Source organism: Panthera tigris, chromosome B3, assembly GCF_018350195.1.
Source record: "Panthera tigris isolate Pti1 chromosome B3, P.tigris_Pti1_mat1.1, whole genome shotgun sequence".
Lineage (NCBI taxonomy): Eukaryota > Metazoa > Chordata > Mammalia > Carnivora > Felidae > Panthera > Panthera tigris.
Window position 1 is genome coordinate 131,232,831 of NC_056665.1, and position 25,855 is coordinate 131,258,685.

Sequence of the window (25,855 nt, forward strand, 5' to 3'; positions counted from 1 at the left end):
AAATGCATGTCAACAGTACTTACTGATGGGTTGGATGTGGATAGGGTATGAGGAAAAAGAGGAGTCAAGGATGACTTCCAACACTTAGAGCCTATCAATCAAAATAGGTTCTAATTTACTGAAATGAGGGATATGATAGGAAGAGATTTGGGGGAGGAAGTGAATCAAGAGCTCACTCGTGGTCGTTATAATAGTTTGAAATAAATATCTATTAGCCAAATGGAGATCTTAAGGAGGCAGTCGGAGTTTGAGTCTGGAGTTCAGGAGAGAGGTCCAGGATGCAGAAAAAAATTTGAGAGTTGACAGCATATAGGTTGTATTTAAAGAATTGCTCCTATTTTTGGTTTTTGGAATTTAGAGTTAGCTAGTACTTATTTATCACACGGTATTTTCTGCTTTCAGTCATTTGAGACAAGAGGTTTTCTTTTTTGCCATGTCAATGAAGAAAATTGTGATGGCCAGAAGAATTACAAAGATTGTTATCACCAAACTAAAGTGTAATTAATATTCATTATTCTTGTGTTATAGAGCTGATCCTCATTATAATTAATATAACTTAGAAACACATTTTATAGACACTTTTTAAAAAGGAAATCTCTGGGTTTAAGCCATCTGTTTTTATAAGATACATTCTTCTATCTAACAGACTACTACTGATTTGATCATTTCAGTCTTCATAGTATCTACACTAGAATAGCTCTACAGAGTTTGTTGAATTGATCAAATAGTCCCATAAATCGAATGCATTAAAAGACTTTACTTTTTATAGCAGTTTTATTGACAAATGATTTGCATACCATAAAATTCACTGATTTTTACTAAGTTTAAAAATTGCATAGGGGCACCTGGGTGGCTTAGTCAGTTAAGCATCTGACTTTGGCTCAGGTTACGATCTCAGTTTGTGAGTTTGAGCCCCCCCCACATTGGGCTCTATGCTGACAGCTGAGAGTCTGGAGCCTGTTTCAGATTCTGTGTCTCCCTCGCTCTCTGCAACCCCCCACTCACACTCTGTCTCTCTCTCTCTCTCAAAAAATGAATAAATGTTAAAAAAATTTTTTTAATTGTACAGGCATTAGCACAAACCACTTTTAGAACATTTATGTCAGCCCAGAAAGATCTTTTGTACCCATTTGCAGCTGCTTTCTATGGCCACCCCTAGCCTCAGGAAACTACTAATCTATAGACTTTTCTTTTTTGGACATTTCATAGAAACTGAATCACTCTGGTTTTTTACATTAGACTTCTCACTTAGCATAATGTTTTCTAGATTCACCTTTTCCTTAGATTGTATCAGTACTTCATTTAATTGCTAAGTAGTATTAGTATTGGTATAGTATTGCTAAATTGTATAGATAATACCACATTTTGTCTGGTATCAGCTGATGGATATTTGCATCATTTCTGGGTTTTTGGCTATTATGAGTAGCACTGCTAAGAACATTCATGTACCAGTCTTTTGTGTAGCCATAAGTTTTCATCTCTTTTGAGTATATACCGGAGAGTGGAATTGCTGGGTCATAGGTAAAATTATATTTAACTTTTTTAATGATTTTTTTAAGTTTATTTATTTTGAGAGAGAATGCACATGTGCGAATTGGGGAGGGGCAGAGTGAGAGGGAGAGAGAGAGACTACTTGGGGCTTGAACCCACAAACCATGCAATCATGACCTGAGCCACAATCAAGAGTTGGATGCTTAGCCGACTGAGCCACCCAGGTGCCCCAAAGTATATTCAATTCTTAAAGAAACTGCCAAACTGTTTTCCAAAGGGGCTGTGCCTTTTTACATTCTTACCTCCAATACATTAGGATTTCAGTTACTCCACATCCTTGCTAACGCTTGTTTTGGGCTCCCCATTTTTTTTTTCAAGTTTTTTTTCTTTTTTTTAATCTCTACACTTAATGTGGGGCTCAAACTCATGACCCTGAGGTCAAGAGAGTCACATGCTCTTCCAACTGAGAGCCAGCCAGGCACCTGCCCCTTTTGACTCCCTTTTTCATTATAGCCATCTAGTGGGTGTGAAGGTGGTATCTTATTATGGTTTAAATTTGCATTTTCCTCATGATTAATGATGTAGAGCCTTTTTTTCTGTATGCCTATTAGCCATTTGTATGTCTTTGGTAAATATTCAGATCTTTTGTCCAATTTTTAATTGGGTTGTCTTATTGAGTTGTATATTATTTATATATTTTGCATGCAATCCCTTATTAACTATATGATTTGCAAGTATTTTTCCCCACCTGTGACTTGCCTTTTTATTTTCTTAGGATGTGTCTTTTGAAAAAGTATAAAAATTTTTCATTTTGACTAAGTCTAATTTTTTTTTAGTTTCTTGTGCTTTTTGGTTGTTGTGTCTAAGAAATCTGCCTAACCCAAGGTCCTGAAGATTTACACTTCTGTCTTCTTCTAAGAGTTTTATAGTTTAAGCTCTAACATTTAGGTCTGTGAGTTGTTTTTGTATATGGTATGAGAAGGCTTTACTTAAATGAACAGGTTGGACAGATTTGGTAATATGAAAGTATTTAAAAATTGATAGTGTTAAGGACCCTGTTATGTTTTTTTACTCCTTTTACCTATGAGTAAGATAATAGATCTGAGAAAGTTCTATTTATTTTACTCTACAGATGTCATCTGCTTTAATGTAGTTAATACATTCATTAAGCAAGTATTTGAGGATAGAATAAGCTGAAAGTAATAAGTTGTCCCTTAAGCAGTGTGGGGTTTAGGGTACCAACCCCCTGACATAGTCAAAAATCCCTGTATAACTTGTGACTCCCCAAAAACTTTACTAAGAGTCTACTGTTGACGTTACTGATAACATAGTCAATTAACACATACTTTGTGTGTTACATGTATTATATACTGTATTGCTACAATAAAGTAAGCTAGAGAGAAAATATTATTAAGAAAACCACAAGGTAGGGGGAACCTGGCTGGTTCAGTCGGTAGAGCATGCAACTCTTCATCTTGGGGTTGTAAGTTTGAGTCCCACATTGGGTGTAGAGTTTACTTAAAAATAAAAAATCATTTTAAAAAATGGCCAAATTACTAATTAGGTTTAAAAAAGAAATCACAAGGGAGAGAAAATACATTTACATTACTGTATTGCACAAAATCCATGTACAAGTGGACCCGTGTCGTTGTTCAAGAGTCATCTATATTTCACTCTACATTTTAAATAATAAGTATATTTACTTTAGCATGCTTGTAATTTTAAAAAAATTTTTTAAATTTATTTATTTTTGAGAGAGAGAGACAGAGAGCAAGTAGGAAAGGGGCAGAAAGAGAGAGAGAGAGAGAGAGAGAGAGAGAGAGAGAGAGAGAATCCCAAGTAGGCTTTGCACTGTCAGCATGGAGCCCGATGCGGGGCTCGAACTCAGGAACCATGAGATCATGACCTGAGCTGAAGTCAGACGCTCAACCGAATGAGCCACCCAGGTGTCCCTAGTTCAGACTTTAAATATACATATAAATTACCTTTGTTTTTTAAGCTTATAGAAATTTTTATAAATTCTGATTCAAATCAGAGTGATTTGAAACTTGAAATTATACTGTCCATTAAATTGGGATAAGTTCCAATAAAAAGTGTATGTTAAATTTTTAATTTTATATGAAAATACAGTTTCATTTTGTTTATATTTAACTCTGAAATTTGACTAGCTTTCATTTTGCTATTTTCAGCCTTTATACAATGATAAATCTTTGATAACAACTCAGTACTTGACTTGCATCCTAAAGTGTGAAACCACTGTTTTCATTTATATTTTCAAATAATAGCAGTTAAGAGAAGTAGAAATCCATTATCCTGATTGCAAATAATGTTATTTTTTAAGTCATTTATAAAACTTAAATTTGTATGTGATAGTATTGACAATAATACTGCATTTGGCTGAGAGTCTGTGGATCAACTCAGACTCTGCATTTAGTAACGACAGAGTTACAACACATCAAGCTTTCTAACTTTCGTATCTCTGAATATCAGCTAGGAATTGCTTTCTTGAGCTCTTAGGCTTAGCCAGGAGCCAAAATGTCACATCTTGTTTATGCTCTTTAAATAGTTAATGCAGGGGCGCCTGGGTGGCTCAGTCGGTTAAGCATCTAACTCTTGATTTCGCCTCAGGTCATGATCTTAGGTTTGTGAGATCAAACCCTGCATTGGGCTTTGCACTGAGCCTGGAGCCTGCTTAGGATTCTCTCTCTTTCTGTCTGTCTCTCTATCTCTCTGTCCCTCCCTCTCTCTCTCTCTGTCTCTCTACCCCTTCCCCGCTTGCTTGCACACACATGTGCGCTCTCTCTCTCAATAAATAAACACTTTTTAAAAATAGCTAATGCACTTACAGTTTCTGTAAATTAAGTATTTGTTAGCTTCTCTATACAGAAACGTATTTGGATTTTTATTTATATATCAATAGTGTAAACATTTTTTAGCAAAAAAAAAAAAAAAAAGTGCCCTTTATGCCTCTTCCACGACCAAGACCTTAATTTTTCTATTTTGTTCTACATTTTAAAAGATTTGTTTTCCCCCTCAGATGCAGACCAACAACGAAGAGAGAAACTCAAAAAGGAATTGGCACGATGTGAAAAGGAGTTGAAATTAAATAAGACAGCAGTGCCGGCCAATTCTAAAAATAATTCCAAGTCATTATTTACCACTCTACAAAAGGTAAGATAGTATTTTCACTTTTTAAAAGCGGATGTGGGGCGCCTGGGTGGCTCAGTCGGTTAAGCATCCGACTTCGGCTCAGGTCATGATCTCGCGGTCCGTGAGTTCGAGCCCCCCGTCGGGCTCTGTGCTGACAGCTCAGAGCCTGGAGCCTGTTTCAGATTCTGTGTCTCCTTCTCTCTCTGACCCTCCCCCATTCATGCTCTGTCTCTGTCTCAAAAATAAATAAATGTTTAAAAAAAATAAAAATAAATAAATAAATAAATAAAAGTGGATGTTTCCAAGCTACTCCATCAGTGGTACAACCTGACTTTGTGGTAGCGTGTTTGCCATATGTCAGAATCGGTAAACTTTGCCTGTAAAGAGCCAGATAGTAAATATTTTAGGCTTTTCAGGCCACGGTCACTCATGACCCTTGTGCCATTGGATAGTAGCCACAGACACTATATAAATGAACAGGCACGGCTGTGTTCCAGTAAAACTTTATTAAGAAAGGAGTAGTGCAAGGGTGCCTGGGTGGCTCATTCGGTTGAGTGTGTGACCTCGTCTCAGGTCATGATCTCAAGGTTCGTGAATTTGAGCCCCATGCTGAGTGAGGCTTTCTGCTGTTAGCGAGAGCCCACCTCGGATCCTCTGCCTCCCTCTCTCTGCGCCCTTCCCCTGCTCTCTTGCACTCGCTCTCTCTCTTTCTCTCTCTCAGAAATAAACAAACATTAAAGAAGAAGAAGAAGAAGAAGAAAAGAAAGACAGTAGGCCAGGGGTGCCTGGGTGGCTCAGTTGGTTTTAAGCACCCAACTCTTGATTTCAGCTTAGTCGTGATCTCACGTTGTGTGGGATCCAGCCGTGCGTTGGGCACTGTGCTGACAGCGTGGAAATGACTTGGGATTCTCTCTCTCTTTCCCTCTGCCCCTTTCTCTCTCTCTCTCTCAAAATAAATAAACATTAAAAAAAAAATCGAGCAGATTTGGCTGCAGGCTATAGCTTACTGACCTCTGCTATTGGTGTTCTGGGATACCTTTTAACATCTGATGGCGGATTTGTTTTTCCTTTCTCATGAATGCATGTTAATTTTATCAGATACTCTTTCTGCATTTTTTGAAAAGGTGATATCATTTTTCTTTTAAATGTGTTTATGTAGTGAATTACAGTCAAGTCTCTAATGTTGTAAACAACTTTGCATTCCTAGTATAAACATAGCCTTGTCGTGGTGCAATACCTTTTTTATTCATAGTTGGTAGAGTTGCTGAGACTTTGTTTAGGATTTTAGCATCTACCTCCGTTATCAATACTGACCTATAATTTTCCTTCTTCTCTACTCATGTCTATGTGCTATTTCCTCTTTTTCCATGCTGTAGAATAATTTATATGAATTTAGAATTATTTATTCCTTGAATTTGATGGAACTCAACATTAAAATTATCTGGGTGCCTAAAGTTTTCTTTTTGAGAAGATTTTGACCACTATTTCAATGTTTTGAATCATTATAGAACTATTTTTTTATGTATTTATGTCAGAAGTTGTCCATTTCATCTAAATTTTCAAATTTTTGGCAGAGACTTGTTTAAATATAATCTCTTAATCTCTCCTGAATATGTATTATTTCCCCCTTTTATTCCTCGTGTTGTTTGTTTGTGCCTTTATTTTCTCTCTGATTTTTCTCACCAGAGATTTGTCAGTTTTTAAAGTCTTTTTAAAAAGGGCATATTTTTTTTACTTCATTAATTTTCTCTGTTGTATTTTGTTTTCTATTTTATCAATGTTTGCTCTTACCTTTTCCCCTTTTGGTTTTCTTTGGGTTTATTTTGCATTACTGTTCCTACTTTTGCTTAGCTTATTCTCATCCTCACTTCTGGGACGGTATAAGCATATTTAAGATTATATATTTTCCTCCACATGCTGCTTTAGCTGTATCCCACAAGTTTTGATATGTGGTATTTTTATTACAATGCAATTGAGAGTATTTTCCATTATTTCTTTTTTAACCCAAGAGTCATTTAGAAGTATTTCTTAATATCTGTATGTATTTTTTCCCTAGTTTTTTTCTTTGTTCCAGATTTCTAGCCTAATCGTACTGTGGTCAGGGAACATCTATATGATACCCATTTCTTGAAATTTGTTGAGAAATTTGTTTTATGGCCCAGTAGGGAGACAGATTTCTTAAAATGCACCGTGTCATTATGTGTTTGAAAAGAAAATATATTCCATAGTTGTTGCATGCAGTATTTCATATACTCTGTATTCATTGGATTAAACTTCATATCTTTTATATATTCAAATCTTATTGATTTTTTGTCTTGTCTATCATTTATTAAGAGAAGTATTCCACATGATTATGTATTTAGCTACTTCTCTAAAAATTAGTACTACCAATTTTTGTTTTGTAGATTTTAAGTATATTATTCTATATATACAGATTAAGAGATGATATATTTTCTTGGTGAATCAAATCAAACCTATTATCACTGTGCTTTGAACTTCTTTATCTTAATATTTTTTGTATTAAAGTGTTTCCTTTTTTTTTAAAAGATTTTTTTTTTTTTAATTATTTATTTTGAGAGAGAGAGAGAGCAAGAGTGAGGGAGGGGCAGAGGGAGATCAAGAATCCCAATCAGGCCTGCACTGTTAGCAAGGAACCTGACACGGGGCTCGCTCTGAGAAACCATGAGATTATGACCTGAGCCGAAATCAAGAGTCTGCGCTTAACAGACTGAGCCACCCAGATGCCCCACAAGTTACTGTGAATTCTAAGTGGACAAAAACCATATACAAACAACACGGAGCCTGCTTGGGATTCTCTCTCCCTCTCTTTCTGTCCCTCCCCTATGGAAGCGCAAGTGCACTCTCTTTCTCTGAAAATAAATAAAAATTAAAAAAAAAAAAAAAAAGAATTCACAGTAACTTGCAATTTGCATACATTTTTTATAAGCCTTGATAAACATTTAGATGAATTCAGATTCAAATTATTATTTGGGGTATACTATTTTAATAATTGGGCTTTATGGTTAATAGACACCTATCCTAGTTATAATCTGCATATCCTGAAAAGTTTGCTACAATTAAAAAGAACATGCTAACTTTAGCCTCTGAACATATTAGCCATTTATATATGTGAGATCATATAATCAAAAACCGTTTCTTCTAATTGTCCAGACACTCATACTGTTCTTTCTCTCACACTCTGACTCACACGCTGTCACCTCAGGAGCCTCCAGTGTGTTTCCAGTCTGTACCCTGTAACCCCACACAGTTATTCACCAGTCATTCACATCACTGGTACAGCACCTACTGTGTGCTGTTAGTATTAATTGAATATGTGAATGTGACCCATATTCCTAAATAAATCTAGGAAATTTTTTTAGAGAGAGCGAGCACAAGCGGGGGAGAGGGACAGAGGGAAAGGAAAGAGAGAGAGAGAGAGAGGGAGGGAGGGAAGGAGGGAATCTTAAGTAGGCTACATGCTCAGTGGGCTTGATTCTGCAACCCTGGGATCATGACCTGAGCCAAAATCAAGAGTCAGATGCTCAACCGACTGAGCCACCCAGGCATCCCTGAAACATTTTTAAAGCAATATAAAACAATGAAAAGCAAGAGCTATCAGTTTCTTTTTTATTTTTTTTATTTATTTATTTTTATTTATTTATTTTTTTTAGCGTTTATTTATTTTTGAGACAGAGACAAAGCATGAACGGGGGAGGGTCAGAGAGAGGGAGACACAGAATCTGAAACAGGCTCCAGGCTCTGAGCTGTCAGCACAGAGCCCGACACGGGGCTCAAACTCACGGACCGCGAGATCATGACCTGGGCCGAAGTCGGCCGCTTAACCGACTGAGCCACCCAGGCACCCCTATCAGTTTCTTTTTTAAACTAGAATTTGAAACTTTTTTGCAAAACAAATGTTAGTCAGATTTTTAAATAATTTGTACCCATCCTATTCTGCAATTGAAATGATTCCTCGACTGTTTTAAAACCTGACAATTGCAAAATCTTTGTGTGCTGTTTCTTCTGACATCGTCCCTGAAAAAGATAGTACTCAGTTGTTCTGTGATTGTAAAAGTTGGGTACGTGTTCTTGACATGAAAGCATGATGAGTGTATAAGCTGGGCAACGATTATCACTTTATATAAATTCTTAAATCACAGTTCACAACAAATCACATTGAACTGTAAAGCTGACTTAAGAAATGAAAGCGGTCAGATTACAACCAGAATTTTTGTTCTATTCACATATAATTGATAAACCCTTCTCTGATTTTAGAACTTTACAGTTACCTGTTGTCCAGATTTTGGTGAATTTACCAGTGTGTTATTTATTTTCTGTGAAAATTATATCCATCCAAGCTTTCCAATATTCATACCTACAGGAAACCGTTATATAATCTCAAAAAGCAGATTGGTACAATTGATTTCATACTATGTCCTACAGGTTTCCAAGGAAAGAAAAAGTGTAGGATGCAAGGTTGGAATTATGATACCTAAAAATAGAGAAGTTTCTTGCCTTCAGTCAGTTCAAAAGCAGTTTTTCCAGCCCATTTGAGACAGATGAGAGTATATTTCTGCCTTTAAAGACTTCCTTTGAGGGGGCACCTGGGTGGCTCAGTCGGTTGAGTGTCTGACCCTTGATTTCAGCTCAGGTCATGATCCCAGGGTTGTGGGATCGAGCCCTGCGTCAGGCTCCATGCTGAGTGTGGAGCCTGCTTAGGATTCTCCCTTCCCCTCCTCTCTCCCTCCCTCCGCCCCTCTCTTCTGCTTGTGTACACTCTCTCTAAAATTAAAAAAAAAAAAAAATATTTAAAGACTTTCTTTGGTGTTTCGTTTTGTTTATTAAATAACCATTACTGATAAGAGTTTTCTTGCAGGCAGTCTAATGCTTTATGCATTTCTGCTGCCTCTGATCTCAGCTTGTACCGTTCCTCTAAGTATAAATAATTCCTGTGATTATTATTTAATAGCCCTGTAAGATTTTTCAGATCGTACTTAGAAATTTTTTCCCGGGAGCCAAACTCTTCTGGTATATAAGCTGCGAGTCTTGTTTGGGAGTGCTTTTTAAAACTAATATATTGAAATCATTAAAAAAGGACCCTAGTGACTCAGAATTTAATGCCAAAATATTTCCTTGCTTTGAGTAATTTTGCCTTGTATTTGAGATCAGGTTAGAAAACACTTGGAAAGGAAATCGGTGACTTTGCCTTTAGTTACCCTATTCAGTTATCTGCAGTTTTCTTACTTAGATGAATCAGTTCTTAGGTTAGCTGACTGGTTCACCATCAGGCAAAGAGTTAAAATCGGTTTAAAATTCCTCATGGTGTAAAAAATCTAAAATACGGGGACACCTGCCTGGCTCAGTCAGTACAGCATGCAACTCTTGATCTTGGGGTCATGAGTTCGAGCCCCACGTTGGGTGTAGAGTTTATTTTTTAAAAACCTGAAATATATAATTTTCAATTGAGTCTTTATAATAGATAATATGATGTCGTCATGGAGAGCATAAGCTCAGCCTGGGTTCAAATCTGTGCGACCCTGCATGGCCTCATTTTCTTCATCTCTGAAATAAAAGTAGTATTTGGGGCACCTGGGTGGCTCAGTCGGTTAAGCGTCCGACTTCGGCTCAAGTCATGATCTCACGGTTTGTGAGTTCGAGCCCAGTGTCGGGCTCTGTGCTGACAGCTCGGAGCCTGGAGCCGGCTTCGGATTCTGTGTCTCCCTCTCTCTCTGACCCTCCCCTCCTCATGCTGTGTCTCTGTCTCAAAATAAATAAACGTTAAAAAAAAAAATTTTTTTAAGTAGTATTTGTATTACCACCCAGAAGTTGATGTGAGGATGGAATGAGTTGTGCATGTAAATTAATTAGAACTATACCTTATACATCGTAAGCATAGTAACCCACTAGCAGCAGTGATAGAAGTTCTAATCATTCTCTTTTATTCTACTCAATGGCAAGAACAGTACCTCGCACACAAGAAGCACTCAGCTATTCTCTTACTCGGCTTATTCATCTTTCTCTTGTTTTTCTCCCCGTGAGCTTGTAGGACAGATGTAACAGCTAAATCCTAGTCATTGTCACCTCAGAATCCGTGACTTCTATGTAACTTCCCCTCTACCTAATAAAGTGCCTCAAAGTTCTGTAATGCATACACAGGTGTCCATAAAGTCTGGAATCATAGACAGAGCTTCTTGGACATCCAACCTGTAAAAGAATAAAATATTATCTATGTTTTAAGATTTTCTGGATACCCTGTAGAAATGGTTCTTCCAAAATTAAACCAAAAAGAAATGGAGCAGTCCAAAACGCCTTTCCTTTCGGCTCTCCCCACTTGTGAGGAGAAGTGGAGAGAAGTTCCTTTTCATTTCTTCAAAGCCTTCAAGTCTGAGGCGCCGCTGGCCCCGGAGATTGCCCTAAAGGCCCGATGGGAAGGGGGGTGCCGCCACCAGCAGTGGTTGAGAAGGGGATTGGTGCACACAGGTGGTTTGGAAACCTTCAGATAAAGCTGAGATCTACCCGTAGATGTCAATGTACAAGTTCAAGACCAGATATAGGTAGATGTGAATAATTGCTTTTTTTTAGTTTCAGAAAGAAAAATGACTGGTCTTACTTACGTTTAGAATTATATTTTTATATATTAATAATTCAAAACCTTGAATAGAAGTCATATCAATGCTAACACCTTCAGGAATATATAGTTCTCTAGACCTCCTAAGGCAACCATTTTTGGGTATATAATCTGGAGAGATCCCCAGTTATGAGAATTTGTAGCAAACCAAATGTTTTTAGCCTTCAGGAGAACCACAAGATGAAGACGTGTTAATTGGAGAAGTGAATGGATTTCCATCCTTCACAAGGTCACCAGTAACTTCTTCAGAGAGACTGCAGTTGAATCTACCTAAATCTGATAAAGTCCTCACAAATGGTACTGAGAAGAACTCCGGTTCCTCCATGTTCAACGTGGACTACACCCTCTCTGGGCCTAGGAAACCGTGCTCTGGAACTCCGTACGGCAGAGGGCCCAGGAGCACGCGCCCAAATACCCATCGGTTTCAGTTAGTTATTTCAAAAGCACCGAGTGGGGACCTTTTGGATAAACACTCTGAGCTCTTTTCCAACAGACAGTTGCCATTCACTCCACGCACTTTAAAAACAGAAGCAAAATCTTTCCTGTCACATTACCGATATTATACGCCTGCCAAAAGAAAAAAGGAGTTTACAGATCAGCGGATAGAAGCGGAAACCCAGACTGATTTAAGCAGGTACGGCCCATTCACAGCCAACAGTAAGTCCTTCAGGGTGTTGTAGAAATTAAATAGTAATAATATTCCTTATTTTATGTCATGTACCTAACATGCCCGACTGAAGGTCTGGGAGTGCCTTTTTGATTGGAATGAGATTAATGTCTTTTCCTTTTGCATGTGTCACTAGAACTACCCAAGTCATTGTTGAAAAGTACCTATTAAACTTGTCAAGCTTTCCTTACAAACAGGAATGTTACATAGTTTAATGTATTGTTTCAAACATGGTATGTGCTTTTAAATATACTTTCAGAGAATCCTTAAAATATGTCATCAAGTAGCATTTGTGTAAATATGTCTATTGCTTCATTTTAAAAATGGCAAAACAGTGGGCTAGAGAGGGAAAGAGGACAGCTGATTCTCTGACTCTCCCTGGGTTCCCTTCCCTGCAAATATTCAACTCCACTGTTACATAGGAGCAACTCCCCAGGAATAATTCAGGCAATTGGGGTAACTTCTGGAAATTCCATAGATTTTGCCTCAATAATGTTTTCATATATGATAGTGCCTGGCACATAATGAATATTCAGTAAAAGTTTGCCAAATGATTGAAGAAACAAACAAATCTTATAAAGTATTTAGTGTTAGCTGACTTGTGATGGTTTTTCCTGGTCCTATATAAAGAGCTATTTACCTCATCCTAAGTATTAGTTAATTTTAGAAAGCAAAAAACAATTTAGCTCTAGTATTCTTTTCTCTAGGTACAGATAAGAGGTACAGAAATATCAGATGAGTCTGCATACGTTTAATCCCAAGGATTAAAGAGTGGAGGGGAATGAGGAAAGCAAGCATATCATATCCTTTTCTGATTGTATTTATGACCACTTTGGAGGATAATAGTTCCCATGTCCCTGGTCCCATTCTGTCCAGCTGAAATCTAGCTGCTACTGAAAAAAAAGGAAAAGGAAGCTGTGTAATCCAAACCATATCTGTTTCCTGATTATATAATCAGAAATTACACATTTTATAAGAATAGATGGATTTCATCTCTTGAGGGGTTTTTAAGACAGTAAACTTGTTATCATATCACGGTATTTGTATTTTGAAAGCTTGACAACTATTCCTTTTAAAATATTACAGCTTTAAATCTGATTTTGAGGCATTTGAGACCAAGAACTTCACAGATTCAGAAAAGAACATAAAGCAGGTAATAAAAATGAGATCTCTCTGTGTGCTGCATTGGAATTACAGCCACTTTCACTTAATAGGATATATATAGCTATTTGGACTTCAAGAATCTCTCAGTGACACTTCTCGCATATGATGTCGCCAGCATGGAGAAGGACTACCTATTTACAAAGGCCTGTTGCTCCTTTTGAGTGGCCAGATGGATCCTGCCCCGTATGAGAAGTCATTTGTTGTTAGCATCTTTTCTAGATGGTTGATTGGCCTGCTGGATAGAGGAATGGGTGAATAAAATACCTTAAATGTTGCTTCAAAGGTGCAGATTTGGATACTAAAGGAACCAGAAAAGCTGTATAGAAGTCATTTTAATTTCTATGCCTGTAATTTTTCTTTTGAAGAATTGCCACTGATTATATTATTGGAAATTATACATTTTATGAGAATAGGTGGATATCACCTCTTACATTTGCTTTTACTTTTTCTGAACCATAGGCTCTGTTTTACACTGTGTATGTTTTGAGTGTTCAGCAGTCATTTCTTTTATTTTCTTAAGCATGTTTATTTATTTTGAGAGAGAAAATGTGAACACAAGCTGGGGAGGGGCAAGAGAGAGAGGAGAAAGAGAGAATCCCAAGTAGGCTCTTCATTGTCAGCACAGAGCCCAATGCAGGGCTTGAACCCACGAACCACAAGACCATGACCTGTGCCGAAATCAAGAATCTGACGCTTAACCAACTGAGACACCCAGGTGACCCAGCAGTCATTTCTTTTAAAATATTACAGCTTTAAGTCTGATTTTCACATAAACTGATTGTTTTTATTTTTTATTTTGGGAGTGTTAATCATACACTTGTATCCTAATTTATATTTGTTTGTCTATTAAAATGTCAAACACAGACTCGAAAATAAGAGGATAAAATATAGGGGTGCCTGGGTGGCTCAGTTGGTTAAGCATCCAACTTCAGTTCAGGTCATGATCTCATAGTTCGTGAGTTTGAGCCCCATGTCAGGCTCTGCACTGACAGTGCAGAGTCTGCTTGGGATTCTGTCTCTCTGCCTCTCTCTCTGTCTCTCTCTCTCAAAATAAATAAATGAACTTAAAAAAAAAAAAAGAATAAAATATAATCATACTGAACTTCCATCTTCCCTTCTGAATATGAATTGTAGGTTTCCATGTCAGCCATTCATACCTGTTTGACATGGGCCCTGCCACTCAGAGCCCGAGGGCAAATCCCTTATCCTCTGAGAGCAGAGTTTTGCATCAAGAGAAACTGTACTTACCGTGCAGGGTCACTTATCAAGGAATAATTGATATAGGTAAAGTGCCTTGCCCGAGAAGGGGTCAGTAGAGGAGGACTGTGACTAGCTTGAGATTTAGGAAGAGAGTTAGCTCAGTAGGTAGCTAAATAAATGAAGTAAGTCCATTTTCATGACGTTGTGCTCCAAATGCTTGTCCATAACCTGGTAAGGAAATGGTGTGTCCCATTACTCCATAATCCCTGCCCCCAGCAGTCTGCTTGAAGGTCATGAGGATCAGACCAAATTCTAGCAGCACTGTGCATGAATGAGCACCGTAAAGACTCATCTAATACTGCAAGGAAATGCTCGCCACGGATGCAGCTCGTAGTAAGGGTTCTATAAAAATAAGCTGCCGATATTTGTGTGTGTTAATAGTATCGACGGAACCACCAGAACTACCACTGCTTCTCCGTAGTTGATACATGGACATTTGACACGAATGAGCTGCTTGAATTTGTTATAATGGGATATTTTTTTCTCAGGTTTACTTAAAACTTGCACATTTGGGGGCGCCTGGGTGGCGCAGTCGGTTAAGCGTCCAACTTCAGCCAGGTCACGATCTCACGGTCCGTGAGTTCGAGCCCCGCGTCAGGCTCTGGGCTGATGGCTCGGAGCCTGGAGCCTGTTTCCGATTCTGTGTCTCCCTCTCTCTCTGCCCCTCCCCCATTCATGCTCTGTCTCTCTCTGTCCCAAAAATAAATAAAAAACGTTGAAAAAAGAAATTAAAAAAAAAAAAAAACTTGCACATTTGCTTCATTTTTCTCTTTGCATGTTTATTTGTGGTAATTCCTTAACAGATTTAAAATATCCCTCATTAAGACTGTCGAATATAGAGAACAACCTGAGGGTAGATGGAGGGAGGTGGGTAGGGGTTGGACTAGATGGGTGATGGGCACTAAGGAGGGCACTTGTTGGGATGAGCACTGGGTGTTGTATGTAAGTGATGAATCATTAAATTCTCCTGAAATCATTATTACACTATATGTTAACTAACTTGGATTTAAATAAAATTTAAAAATTAAAAAAATATATATCCCTCATTAAAATGTAAGAAATAAGCAGTTGTCTTACCTTATTTTAAATAAACTTAAGAAAGAAGTCTTAATTGGGTAGAAAATGTATTCTAAAAACATCCTTTGTTATAATATAGCAGTCACTTTTATTTACTGGATGTCTCCACTTTGTTTCCTTGACTTTTTTTTTTTTTTTAAGTTGATTTTGAGAGAGAGAGCGTGAACGGGGAAGGGGCACAAAGAGAGGGAGAGAGAGAATCCCAGGTGCCCCTCCTTGGCTTTTTTGAAGTTTGCTGTTTTGCTTTATTTCTGCTTTCATAATGTATTCTTGAAGCAAAATAAAGATCAATTCTTCTCATTCCCAGGCATCTAATTGTATGACATATGATACCAAAGGAAAAATAACTCCTTTACCCTTGCAAGGGCATGACTTACCATGGGATGAGATTAAAGGTGGAACTTTCCAGTGTTCCTCACCCAGGTAAACAATTTACAGAAGTCATTTCAACTGTAGATTTAACTGCTTTACTGTGTAACAGACATACGATATTTGCAACATAAGTACTATTTTAATTACGTGAACTCTGATCTATTTTGGTGTTACACAATTCAGTAGCAGTGTTAGTTTTACTAATGAAATTTTACAAAGTAGGTACTCAGTAAAAGTTTAAATGAATTTATTTTGCTAATTCATTAATGAAAAAGGGGGGCACTGGCTTGTTTTATATGCCATTGCTATTCGTAGGAAAAAGGATTTTTTCCTCAAGGCAAACCCTCTAGCCGTGATGCTAACCAGTTTACATGGCAGAAATAATACTGAAGAACCTCACGATCTGAGGACTCCTAATTCATGATTGTGAATATTCACCATGTGCTGGGGTTTTATCTGTCCCTGCTGTGTATTGGGCACTATTTTTCAGACTACCCATCGTATTTCGTAATCACGGAATACAGCACCTAAACAAAAATGATGGCTTAGCAAAAATGCCTTTGATAGTTTCAGCTGTCAAATGCATTTCCAGAGTCAGAGATTATATGTGAGATGAAGAAGGTGGAAGTAAAAAAGGGCTAGAGATTAAAAAGAGGCAAGAATGAGGTGTCATACAGGCGACCGGAAGGCAAGCCCTTGTGATCCCTCAGAGCCCAGGCCCTTCCCCCAGGGAGATGGTGCCTGCAAGGCTGTGGGCAGTTCACCGCTGACCTTCATGATGCCTCAGTGCTCAGAAGATTTATAAGCTAACTCTTAAGCCTCTCTGCAATGGACATAAAGAATGCCCTAAAGAAAGGAATACTTATCTTTTCTAGTAGTTTCTATCTAAAAAGTAAAATATTTTAATTGAGCATACCTAAATAAAAAGCTTGGAATTAACTAATGATGATATAACTAAATAATGACAAAATTTAGTATAATAATCAGCTTAAAAAACAGTCTTTCATAGGGAAATATCTGTCTCCAGCATTATTTACATGTTAACTGTAGTCAAAGTAAAATTATGTATCCTAGATAAGTGCTGTAGTCCAGTTTTAAAAAGGATTGTGAATTTGTAGTTCCCAAGACGAGTTCAAAATATCTCTGCTACTTACTAACAACATGACTTCGGTAAGTTACCCAACCTTTCTGCCCCCTGGTGAACTCATCAGTCAGTGGGAAGATAATACCGACCCCATATACCAAACAGGGCTGTTCTGAAGATGAGATCGTATCACAGATATGAAAGTACTTTAAAAATTCTACAATCTATTATTACTGATATATAATATTACTGAATACTTACTGCATGCCGGTCATTGTTTTGTTCAAATATTGTCATTTTCTCTTTCCAGGGCAGTATGTCAGTATTCTTTGCAGTTTCCTCCAGAGAGAAAACTCCACTCTGAGTAAGATCTTTTTGACCTCTTCATTGTGCCTAGGGAAAATCAAGAATTAAGAATCATGGGGCACCTGGGTGGTTCAGTCAGTTAAGAGATCTACTCTTGGTTTTGGCTCAGGTCGTGATCTCCCAGTTCATGGGATCGAGCCCCACGTCGGGCTCTGGGCTGGCAGGGCAGAGCCTGTTTGGGATTCTTTCTCTCTCTGCTCCTCCCCTACTCGCACTGTCTCTGTCTCTCTCAAAATAAATAAATAAACAAAAAAGAGAATCACACAAACCATTATTAAATCAGTCAGGACTGAATGCTAATTTTTCTTACAATTCACTCCCCCCCCCCCTCTGCCCCTTCCCTGCTTATGCTCTATCTCTCTCTCAAAAATAAATAAACATTAAAATATATATATATATATATATATATATATATATATATATATATATATATATATGAATGATAGGGGGCCCTGGGTGGCTCATTCAGTTAAGCATCCAACTTCGGCTCAGGTCATGATCTCACAGTTTGTGAGTTCGAGCCCCGCATCAGGCTCTGTGCTGACAGCTTCAAGCCTGGAGCCTGCTTCGGATTCTGTGTCTCCCTCTCTGCCTCTCTCTCAAAAATAAACATTAAAAAAAATAGAATATAGACATAGTTTGTTTTATATTATTCCTCTTAGTAATATGAGATAGCAGTACATTTGTCATAGCAGAGATAGATGTTCCTAATTAAGTACTCATATTTCCTGTAGTTTTCAGAGTAAGTAGGAAATAATTATATGCTGTGTACTGCTTTGTCTTCACAGTGAGGAAGAACTGTTGTATCTGAGTTTCATTGAAGATGTAACAGATGAAATTCTGAAACTTGGTTTATTTTCAAACAGGTTAGATTTTTTAATTATGGCGGTCAAACAGTACATTAAATACTCTTCTTTATGAGGTTAATTTTTTTAAGTTATTTCCATATCCTAGGAAATGAAAAATTATAGTGCTTTCTTGGGGGGACATAATCTTATAACTGGTAGCAAATTGTAAAGAATGTTTAATTCACACCATATGAGGCAAGTTCACAGTTTGGGGAGTTACAGGAAAGAACAGAGGTTTTACTCATTTAAATACGGTTATATCTCTTAGACGCAGAGAGCAGCTTGGCGGTTGCCAGGGTGGGGGCGGGCAAAATGGGTAAAGGTGGTCAAAGGTACAACTCCCAGTTATAACATAAATAAGTCATGGGGATATAATACATGTACAGGGCGGTGGGTATAGTTAATAGCACTGTGTTGCATTTTTGAAAGCTGCTGAGAGAATAAATCTTAAAAGTTCTCATCACAAGGGAAAAATTCTGTAACGGTGTGGTAATGGATGTTCACTCGACCTATTTGGGTGATCATTTTACAATACATACAAATATGGAATGATTATGTTGTACACCTGACACCAATATAACGTATGTCAGTTATACTTCAATTTAAAAAATCTATCACAAAAAAAAGAAAAAGAAGAAAAATGATATCCTTATTTGAAAGAAAGACGTAAAACTGTCTTTATTCACAGACAACATTGTCATCCATGTAAAAATCCCATAGAGTCTACATAAAAACAAAAATTACTATTATATCTCTTAGTTATATAGGCTAGTGAACTGAATTTTTGCTTCTTATTTGCAGAGATCCATTACCTCATTTTACTATTTGAAACTTGTCACAAGAATCCAAAGCAAGCATTTTTGTTAACAACTGTTACTAGTAAAGTGAGCACAAATTAAAGGCTAGGTTTACACACTGTAAGTGAAATGGAAAGTTTGCAAAACCAGATTCGATATTGCACATCTTAAGGAAACTGTGTGATCCTGAGTCAGCTTGAACATTTATTCATCTAAAGTTCACTGGGCAGTGAGGCGCACTTTATGTTGCATATCTTAGAATTCCATGTTGTGTACATGCTTTCTCTGTTGTATTATGTCAAGTACAACATTTCTGATGAATTATTTCTATTCTTATGTGAAGTTTTTTTTAATTAAAGCAAACATTTTTTATTGCTATAAAAAGATACACCAAGAAGAGCTAAGTTTTTTTTTAAATATAGTATTCTATTTACTTCTTTCATTTAAAAAAAGTCGTTAAGGGGGGGCACCCAGGTGGCTCAGCTGATTAAGCATCCAACTGTTGATTTTAGCTCAGGACCTGATCTTGTGGTTCATGGGATCGAGCCCTGCGTCAGGCTCCATGCTGTCAGCGCAGGATTCTCTCTCTTTCTGCTCCTCTTCCCACTCACACGCATTCTGTCTCTCTGTCTCAAAATAAATAAATTAAAAAGAAAATTTTTTTAAGTGGTTAAAAATGTTTTCAGGGGGGGTGCCTGGGTGGCTCAGTCGGTTGAGTGTCCAACTCTTAATCTCAGCTCAGGCCATGATCTAGCGGTTTGTGGGATCGAGCCCCCCATTGGACTCTGCACTAACACCATGGAGCCTGCTTGGGATTCATCCTCTCTCTCTCTCTCTTTCTCTCTCTCTCTCTCTCTCTCTCTCTCTTTCTCTCTCTCTGCCCCTCCCCCACTTGCACTCACTCCTCTCTCTCAAAATAAATAAACTTCAAAAAAAATGAAGTGAATTTATTGATACAGAAGGATGTTCAAAATATATAGTTGATTAGAAAAACAAAATTGATACCCAAACAGTATGTATTGTTTGTAAAGGGTAGAATATGGATTCCTTGGGCTTTTTAAAAACGGCCAAGTAATTCAGAACTACTAAATCTAAGATTAGCTAATTTCATTGATAATAAAAAATGGCAACAAATGAGTTTTCAGCAAAGGTATGGATACATTCATATGATAGCACCACAAGTGTGGTTTAGTTGTGAGAAGATTTTCTCTGGAGCCAGACACATCTGGGTTAAATTCTCTTAATGGTTTTGGACCTTAGGAGAGAGGAAGTTATCATCTTAGATTATTTTCTCATCTTTAAAATGGTCTTTACAATACCTTTCTCCCAATATTGGTCATGATTAGGGGTATAATGATTATGTGTCTAGCACAAATGTCTAGCCCTTAGTGGTACTTAATAAGTGATAGCTTTTAGGTTATTAAGTGGATTTACCATCAGTGGAATTTTTTTCAAGTATAATTTAGGAAGCGTTATAAAATAATTCCGTGTAAGAGAATTTTCTTTAGGGTTTGGTTTGGGGGGTTTGTGGATGTGAGAAACAAGGGGAGGAAAAGGCATTTGTTGTGTGCATACGTGTGTGAGAGAAAAAAGAAAAAAGTTTTTGTTTTGTGGCGGGGGCAGAGGGAAGGGAACTGTTGGACCTCATTTAAAATATTCACAGAATAAGCCATACAGAGAAAGACAGATACTATATGGTTTCACTCTTATGTGGATCCTGAGAAACTTAACAGGAACCCATGGGGGAGGGGAAGGAAAAAAAAAAAAAAGAGGTTAGAGTGGAAGAGAGCCCAAGCATAAGAGACTCTTAAAAAATGAGAACAAACTGAGGGCTGATGGGGTTGGGAGGGAGGGGAGGGTGGGTGATGGGTATTGAGGAGGGCACCTTTTGGGATGAGCACTGGGTGTTGTATGGAAGCCAATTTGACAATAAACTTCATGTATTGAAAAATAAATAAATAAATAAAACACACACAAAAAATAAAATATTCACAAAAGTACAAGTGGTATATACTCTTTCAGAAACAATGGCGTCTGTAATATAACTTAAGACCCATACTAGCTCCCAAATCAGAGAACTTGACAGAACAGGGAAGGATTAGTGTTTGGTTTTGCAAAGAAAAAGAATAATCTGAAAAATATTTTCCAACCTTTAGCAGTTTTGTTATTGCGTGACCATTTTGTATTTGGTTGATTTTATGATTTTGAGACATTGGCATTTCTATTTATCTTTCAGGTTTTTAGAACGACTATTTGAGCGACACATAAAACAAAATAAACATCATTTGGAGGAGGTTTGTTTTTCTTCAGACATTCATTAGAAAAATTCTAATATAGAAAGAATTTTGAAGTTTTTCCATAGCCTCAAAGAATGCATTAAAAACAAGAGCGGTTTTGCCCTTGTACCTTTTGTGTGCGTGGCGGGGGCGGGGAGCGTGCGTGAAGTAAGTATTAATCCTGCTGAGATTAACAGCACTGCCCACAAAAGTAGTTCAGTGTGACTAGCTCAGCTAATGTCATTATTCTTGTCTTAATCCTAGGGAAAAATGCGCCACCTGCTGCGTATCCTGAAGGTGGACTTAGGCTGCACATCCAAGGAAAACTTAGTAAAGCTGGATGATGTCGATATGCTGAATTTACTGGGTTTTGAACAGGCTGAGGACTCAGAAGAAAATCATCATAAAAGTAACCACGATGCCACAATTCAACAGGAGCGTCAGCAATACCAAAAAGCTTTGGATATGTTACTATCCGTACCGAAGGGTGAGAACGAGAAACTCTCCTCACCGGATGAATTTTTCCTGCCCATCTACAAATCAAAGTATTCAGAAGGGGTTATAATTCAACAAGTGAATGATGAAGCAAATCCCGGACCTTCAATTTCGGATGAAAAAAATTCAAGTGTCTCAGACAGTTTAACAGACCAAGAAACCTCTGTGAATGTCATTGAAGGCGACAGTGACACTGAAAAGGTGGAGACCTCGAATGAATTATGTTGTGTGAGCCCGGAACTCTCCCCGTCCCTTCAGCTTCACGGTGTCCAAGGTGACAACAGTCGTGACATGGAAGGACCAACTCTTAAAATCATGGAAATGAGCATTGAGGATTGCCCTTTGGATATTTGATCTTCATTAATAAATACCCCAAATGACCAATCATCCAGTGTTCCTTTTCTCCCATTTTTTTCTCTTTTATATATTAAGATTTCTGTATTTGCTTTCTATGCTCTATAATAAATTACCATAAATTTGCAGCTTCAAACTACACACATGTATTATTTATCCCACAATGTGTGTGGAGCAAGAGTCTACACAACTTAGACGTGCCTGCTCTGGGTCTCTCAAGGCTACAATTCAGGCGTCAGTTGGGCCTGTGGGCTAATTTGGAGGCTCGACTGGGGCGAGAATCTGCTTCAGACTCCTTTCAGTTGTTGGCAGAATTCCTTTCCCTTTGGCCATCAGCTGCCCTCAGCTTCTAGAGGCTGTCCACCGTTCCCTCCCACGCGGCCCCCTCTGCAGGCAGCTCACAACGTGGCTGCTTGCTTCTTTAAGGCTAACGGGAGAGAGACCGCTAGTGAGATAGAGTCCCATATCAACGATGCAACCACAGGAATGACCTTCCATCATTAGAAGGAAGTCATAGGTGCTGCCCACACTTGAGGGGTGCAGATATTATACACGGGTATGGAAGGTGAGAATCACTGCGGTCTCCCTAGGATCTGTTGGCCCCAATTTCTAAAGTTGCTTTTCGGGGGAGCGTGTTTCACCCAGACCGAAGTGATTTTGTATGCAGTGGGAAATGGTTTATGATCTGGCACGGATTTCGAAACATTAAGCCTGGTCTCTAATCTCTTTAATTTCTTCTTTCTCACTTTCCTGCAGTATCTAAAGCTTCAAGGACTTTCTAGTTATCAGTGAACTAGAACAGTGTGTCATCTATGTGAAAAAGTGTCCCTTCTTACGAGGGCAAACATTCTATCAACCTAGTCTGATACTCTCCTCTCGCTTTTGTACCCACGAGTGGGGATCTTGGCTATTAAGATCTGCCTCAGAAGACTTACCTCTATTCATGTCTTTTCAGCCGCTTACAATAATGTAACTGAATAATGATAACCCAGATATTCTTTTCTTTCTTTCTTTTTTTTTTTTTACGTTTATTCAGTTTTGAGAGACAGAGCACACGCGCAGGAGGAGCAGAGAGGGAGACAGAATCCAAAGCAGGCTCCAGCCACTGAGCTGTCAGCGCAGGGCCCGAAGCGGGGCTGAAACCCACGAACCGTGAGATCGTGACCTGAATCGAAGTTGGCCCCTTAACCAGCCGAGCCACTCAGGCGCCCCAGTCGCCCAGATGTTCTAAAAACTTAGCACCGGCCTCTAAGCATCCTGGTCTTTAACTCAGGCTTTTACCATCCCCTGTCCAGACCAGTGTTTCCACAAAGGCAGTGCACACCACTGAGGTATTCGAGCTGATTTCTGGTGCCACGTGGGTGACAGGTCTGTCTCGCTCATGGGAAGCTGTCACCGCTGTGTTCACGATTCAGGCTCAGGGACAAGCTGCAGAGTGCAACACGGTGGGGCTGAGCACCCAACCCACTTCCCCCTAGTGTCTTATGCCCGAGTCACCCCCGGGCTGCAGCCCTTCCTCAGCCACACCTCCCCCTCAGCTCCCACCTGTGCAGTTCTTCCCCTTAACCTTCTGAGCGACGCCTCCCTTTCCCATCCCACAGTCCTCTTCGACCTCCTGAAATATCCTCAACCCTAGGCTTGGCTCCCAGCCTGGGCCTCCCCATCAGTCTTCTCTCCCCCCCTCCGTTCTTGGGCGCCATCCCTCTCTCGGCCTCCAGGGCTCCTTTCTTCAGTCCCAGCCTCTCCGCCACAAATCCCTTACCCCACGACCCAGGCAGCTACCTCAGACTCGCGGCCCTGCCTCAAGTCCTCCCTTTGCTGCAGCTGCCGTCCTGCTGGCGCTCCACTTTGGGAGCCTTGGGCCCGGCCCTGTCGCTGCCTGCCTGCTTTGCCAGATCTGCTCTTCTCCGCCAAGTCTGGGCACAGCTTTTTGTCTCTAGGACCATCACCCATCCTAATTTTTGTACTTTTTAGGGTGTTTTGTTGTCGTAGTCCTCGGGTTTCCCTTGAAAATTCAAGTGTAGAGGGGCGCCTGGGTGGCTCAGTGGGTTAAGCACCTGACTCTTGACCTCAGCTCAGGTGTCGAGCTCAGGGTCGTGAGTTCAAGCCCTGCGTTGGGCTCTGTGCTGCACATGGGGTCCACTTGAATGATACTAAAATAAAATGCAGGTTGAGAAAGATTTGTTGGTTTAAAGAAATATCAAGAATGGTTCTTGGATACGGTAAAAGTCGTGCAAAGGTGAGAAGTGAATGTTAAGTTTGGGAAACACTGGCTTAGCATCCTTGTCTCTCTCTCTGCCTCCTCCCGCAGTCCATCCTCCTCTCTGCTCGCAGAGGCTCGATGGGTGAGCCTTTCGACACAGACTGCCTGGGGTTTGATCCTTGGGAGCCGTGACCAGAACCCAGGGCGGCCTCGGTGGTTGACCGCGGTGAACTTCCAGGGCCTTCGCTGCAAGGCTGTAAGAACTAAATAGGTCGTGTGAGAAATATTCAGTCGCTGTCACCCTAAAACAGACCATGTCACCACTCCCTTCAACAACAAAAACCTTTGAGAGTTTCCTCTTGCCGACAAGATAAAGCCCAGGTCCCTTTGCATGTTTTACAAAGTTATGTTTTCCTTCCCAGCTCATCCCTTGCCATCGTCCACCAACTATCCTAAGTGTCTAGAACATCAAATGACTTGTTCTTTATTGCAAAGCTTCTCTCTCTCTGTCTCTCTCTCCCCCCTCCCTCCCTCTCTCTCCCACCCTTTGTACTCGCTACCTGCTCTGAATGCCATTTCCCCTGTGCTGCTCTCTTGGGCCTTCCCTGACAGTCCAGATTTTAACACAGGGAGACCCTGCCTGATTTCCCCACTTGTCCCACCCGCTGTGGGATCCGGGCTCTCTCAGATCTGTAGCGGGAATTGTCATGCTGTTTATGTGCCCAGTTTCTCTTCCATCTAGACTGTGGACTTCTCAAGACGAGGGACTTACTTCTCTTTGGATCCCAGGTCTTTGTCTCCGCTTGAGAATGAACGTATTTGTTCATGGAGGGAGACAGTTGGAGCTAGAGGACAGGGTTGGCCACAGGTGAGAACAGGACAGAACTTTCCTCTCTCCTCTTTACACTCAGAAAGTGTCAATTCCCCATGGGAGGGAGAATGTAGCAATTGCTAAATTACAAGAAAATTTCCTCATTTGCTCACATTTTAGATGGTATAAAATGTAAACTAGCATCTTCCCTTTAAAAACTCACATTTCTTCCCCCCCCCCCAGTGAAGCCACTCAGAAAAGACTCAGAGCAGCTTTTATGGGGCAAGACTATGATTTGCCAAGTGGATCAATCGGCTGCCAGTGACTTAATTTACCCTGGGCCCTGGTTTAAGAGTTTGGACTAGATGAGACAAAGGTTTTAGTTTTAATATGCCCAAATTAGCCTTGGCTTAATTGTTCAGGGCTTTAGAAATTATAATTGAAAGAATATCTTGGGGGCGCCTGGGTGGCTCGGTTGGTTAAGCGTCCAACTCTTGATCTCAGTTCAGGTCACAATCTCGTGGTTTGAGAGTTTGAGCCCCACACCGGGCTCTGTGCTGATGGTGCAGACCCTGCTTGGGATTGTGTCTCCTGTCTGCCTCTCTGCTCTCTCAAAATAAATAAACAAACATTTAAAAATTTTTAATTAAAAAAAAAAGCCACATAAGATCTAAAAGCAGTGGTAACTGTTGACCCTTCCTTCACGTGCTAATATGGATGGCCCTGGACAGCAGTCCCCTGGACACAGGACACCGCCTAATAAGTTGCTTTTCCCAGATGTTTTAAAAGCAGCAGATTCAGCTAATGATGAC

General features: G+C 39.3%; 1 protein-coding gene across 3 annotated transcripts in view; it reads left to right on the plus strand.

Moving 5' to 3' along the window:
• Nucleotides 1–22,062, plus strand: part of SPATA7 (spermatogenesis associated 7) — a 39,751-nt gene extending 17,689 nt beyond the window's left edge. For all 3 annotated transcript variants that reach the window (XM_042990295.1, XM_042990296.1, XM_042990297.1), the window contains 8 exons: nt 4,529–4,662; nt 11,431–11,903; nt 13,023–13,089; nt 15,745–15,860; nt 17,204–17,257; nt 18,048–18,125; nt 21,141–21,198; nt 21,445–22,062. In XM_042990295.1, coding sequence (XP_042846229.1) covers nt 4,529–4,662; nt 11,431–11,903; nt 13,023–13,089; nt 15,745–15,860; nt 17,204–17,257; nt 18,048–18,125; nt 21,141–21,198; nt 21,445–22,029 — 1,565 coding nt within the window. In that variant the 3' untranslated portion in view covers nt 22,030–22,062. The remainder of the gene's footprint in view (nt 1–4,528; nt 4,663–11,430; nt 11,904–13,022; nt 13,090–15,744; nt 15,861–17,203; nt 17,258–18,047; nt 18,126–21,140; nt 21,199–21,444) is intronic.
• The last annotated feature ends 3,793 nt before the right edge of the window (nt 22,063–25,855 follow it).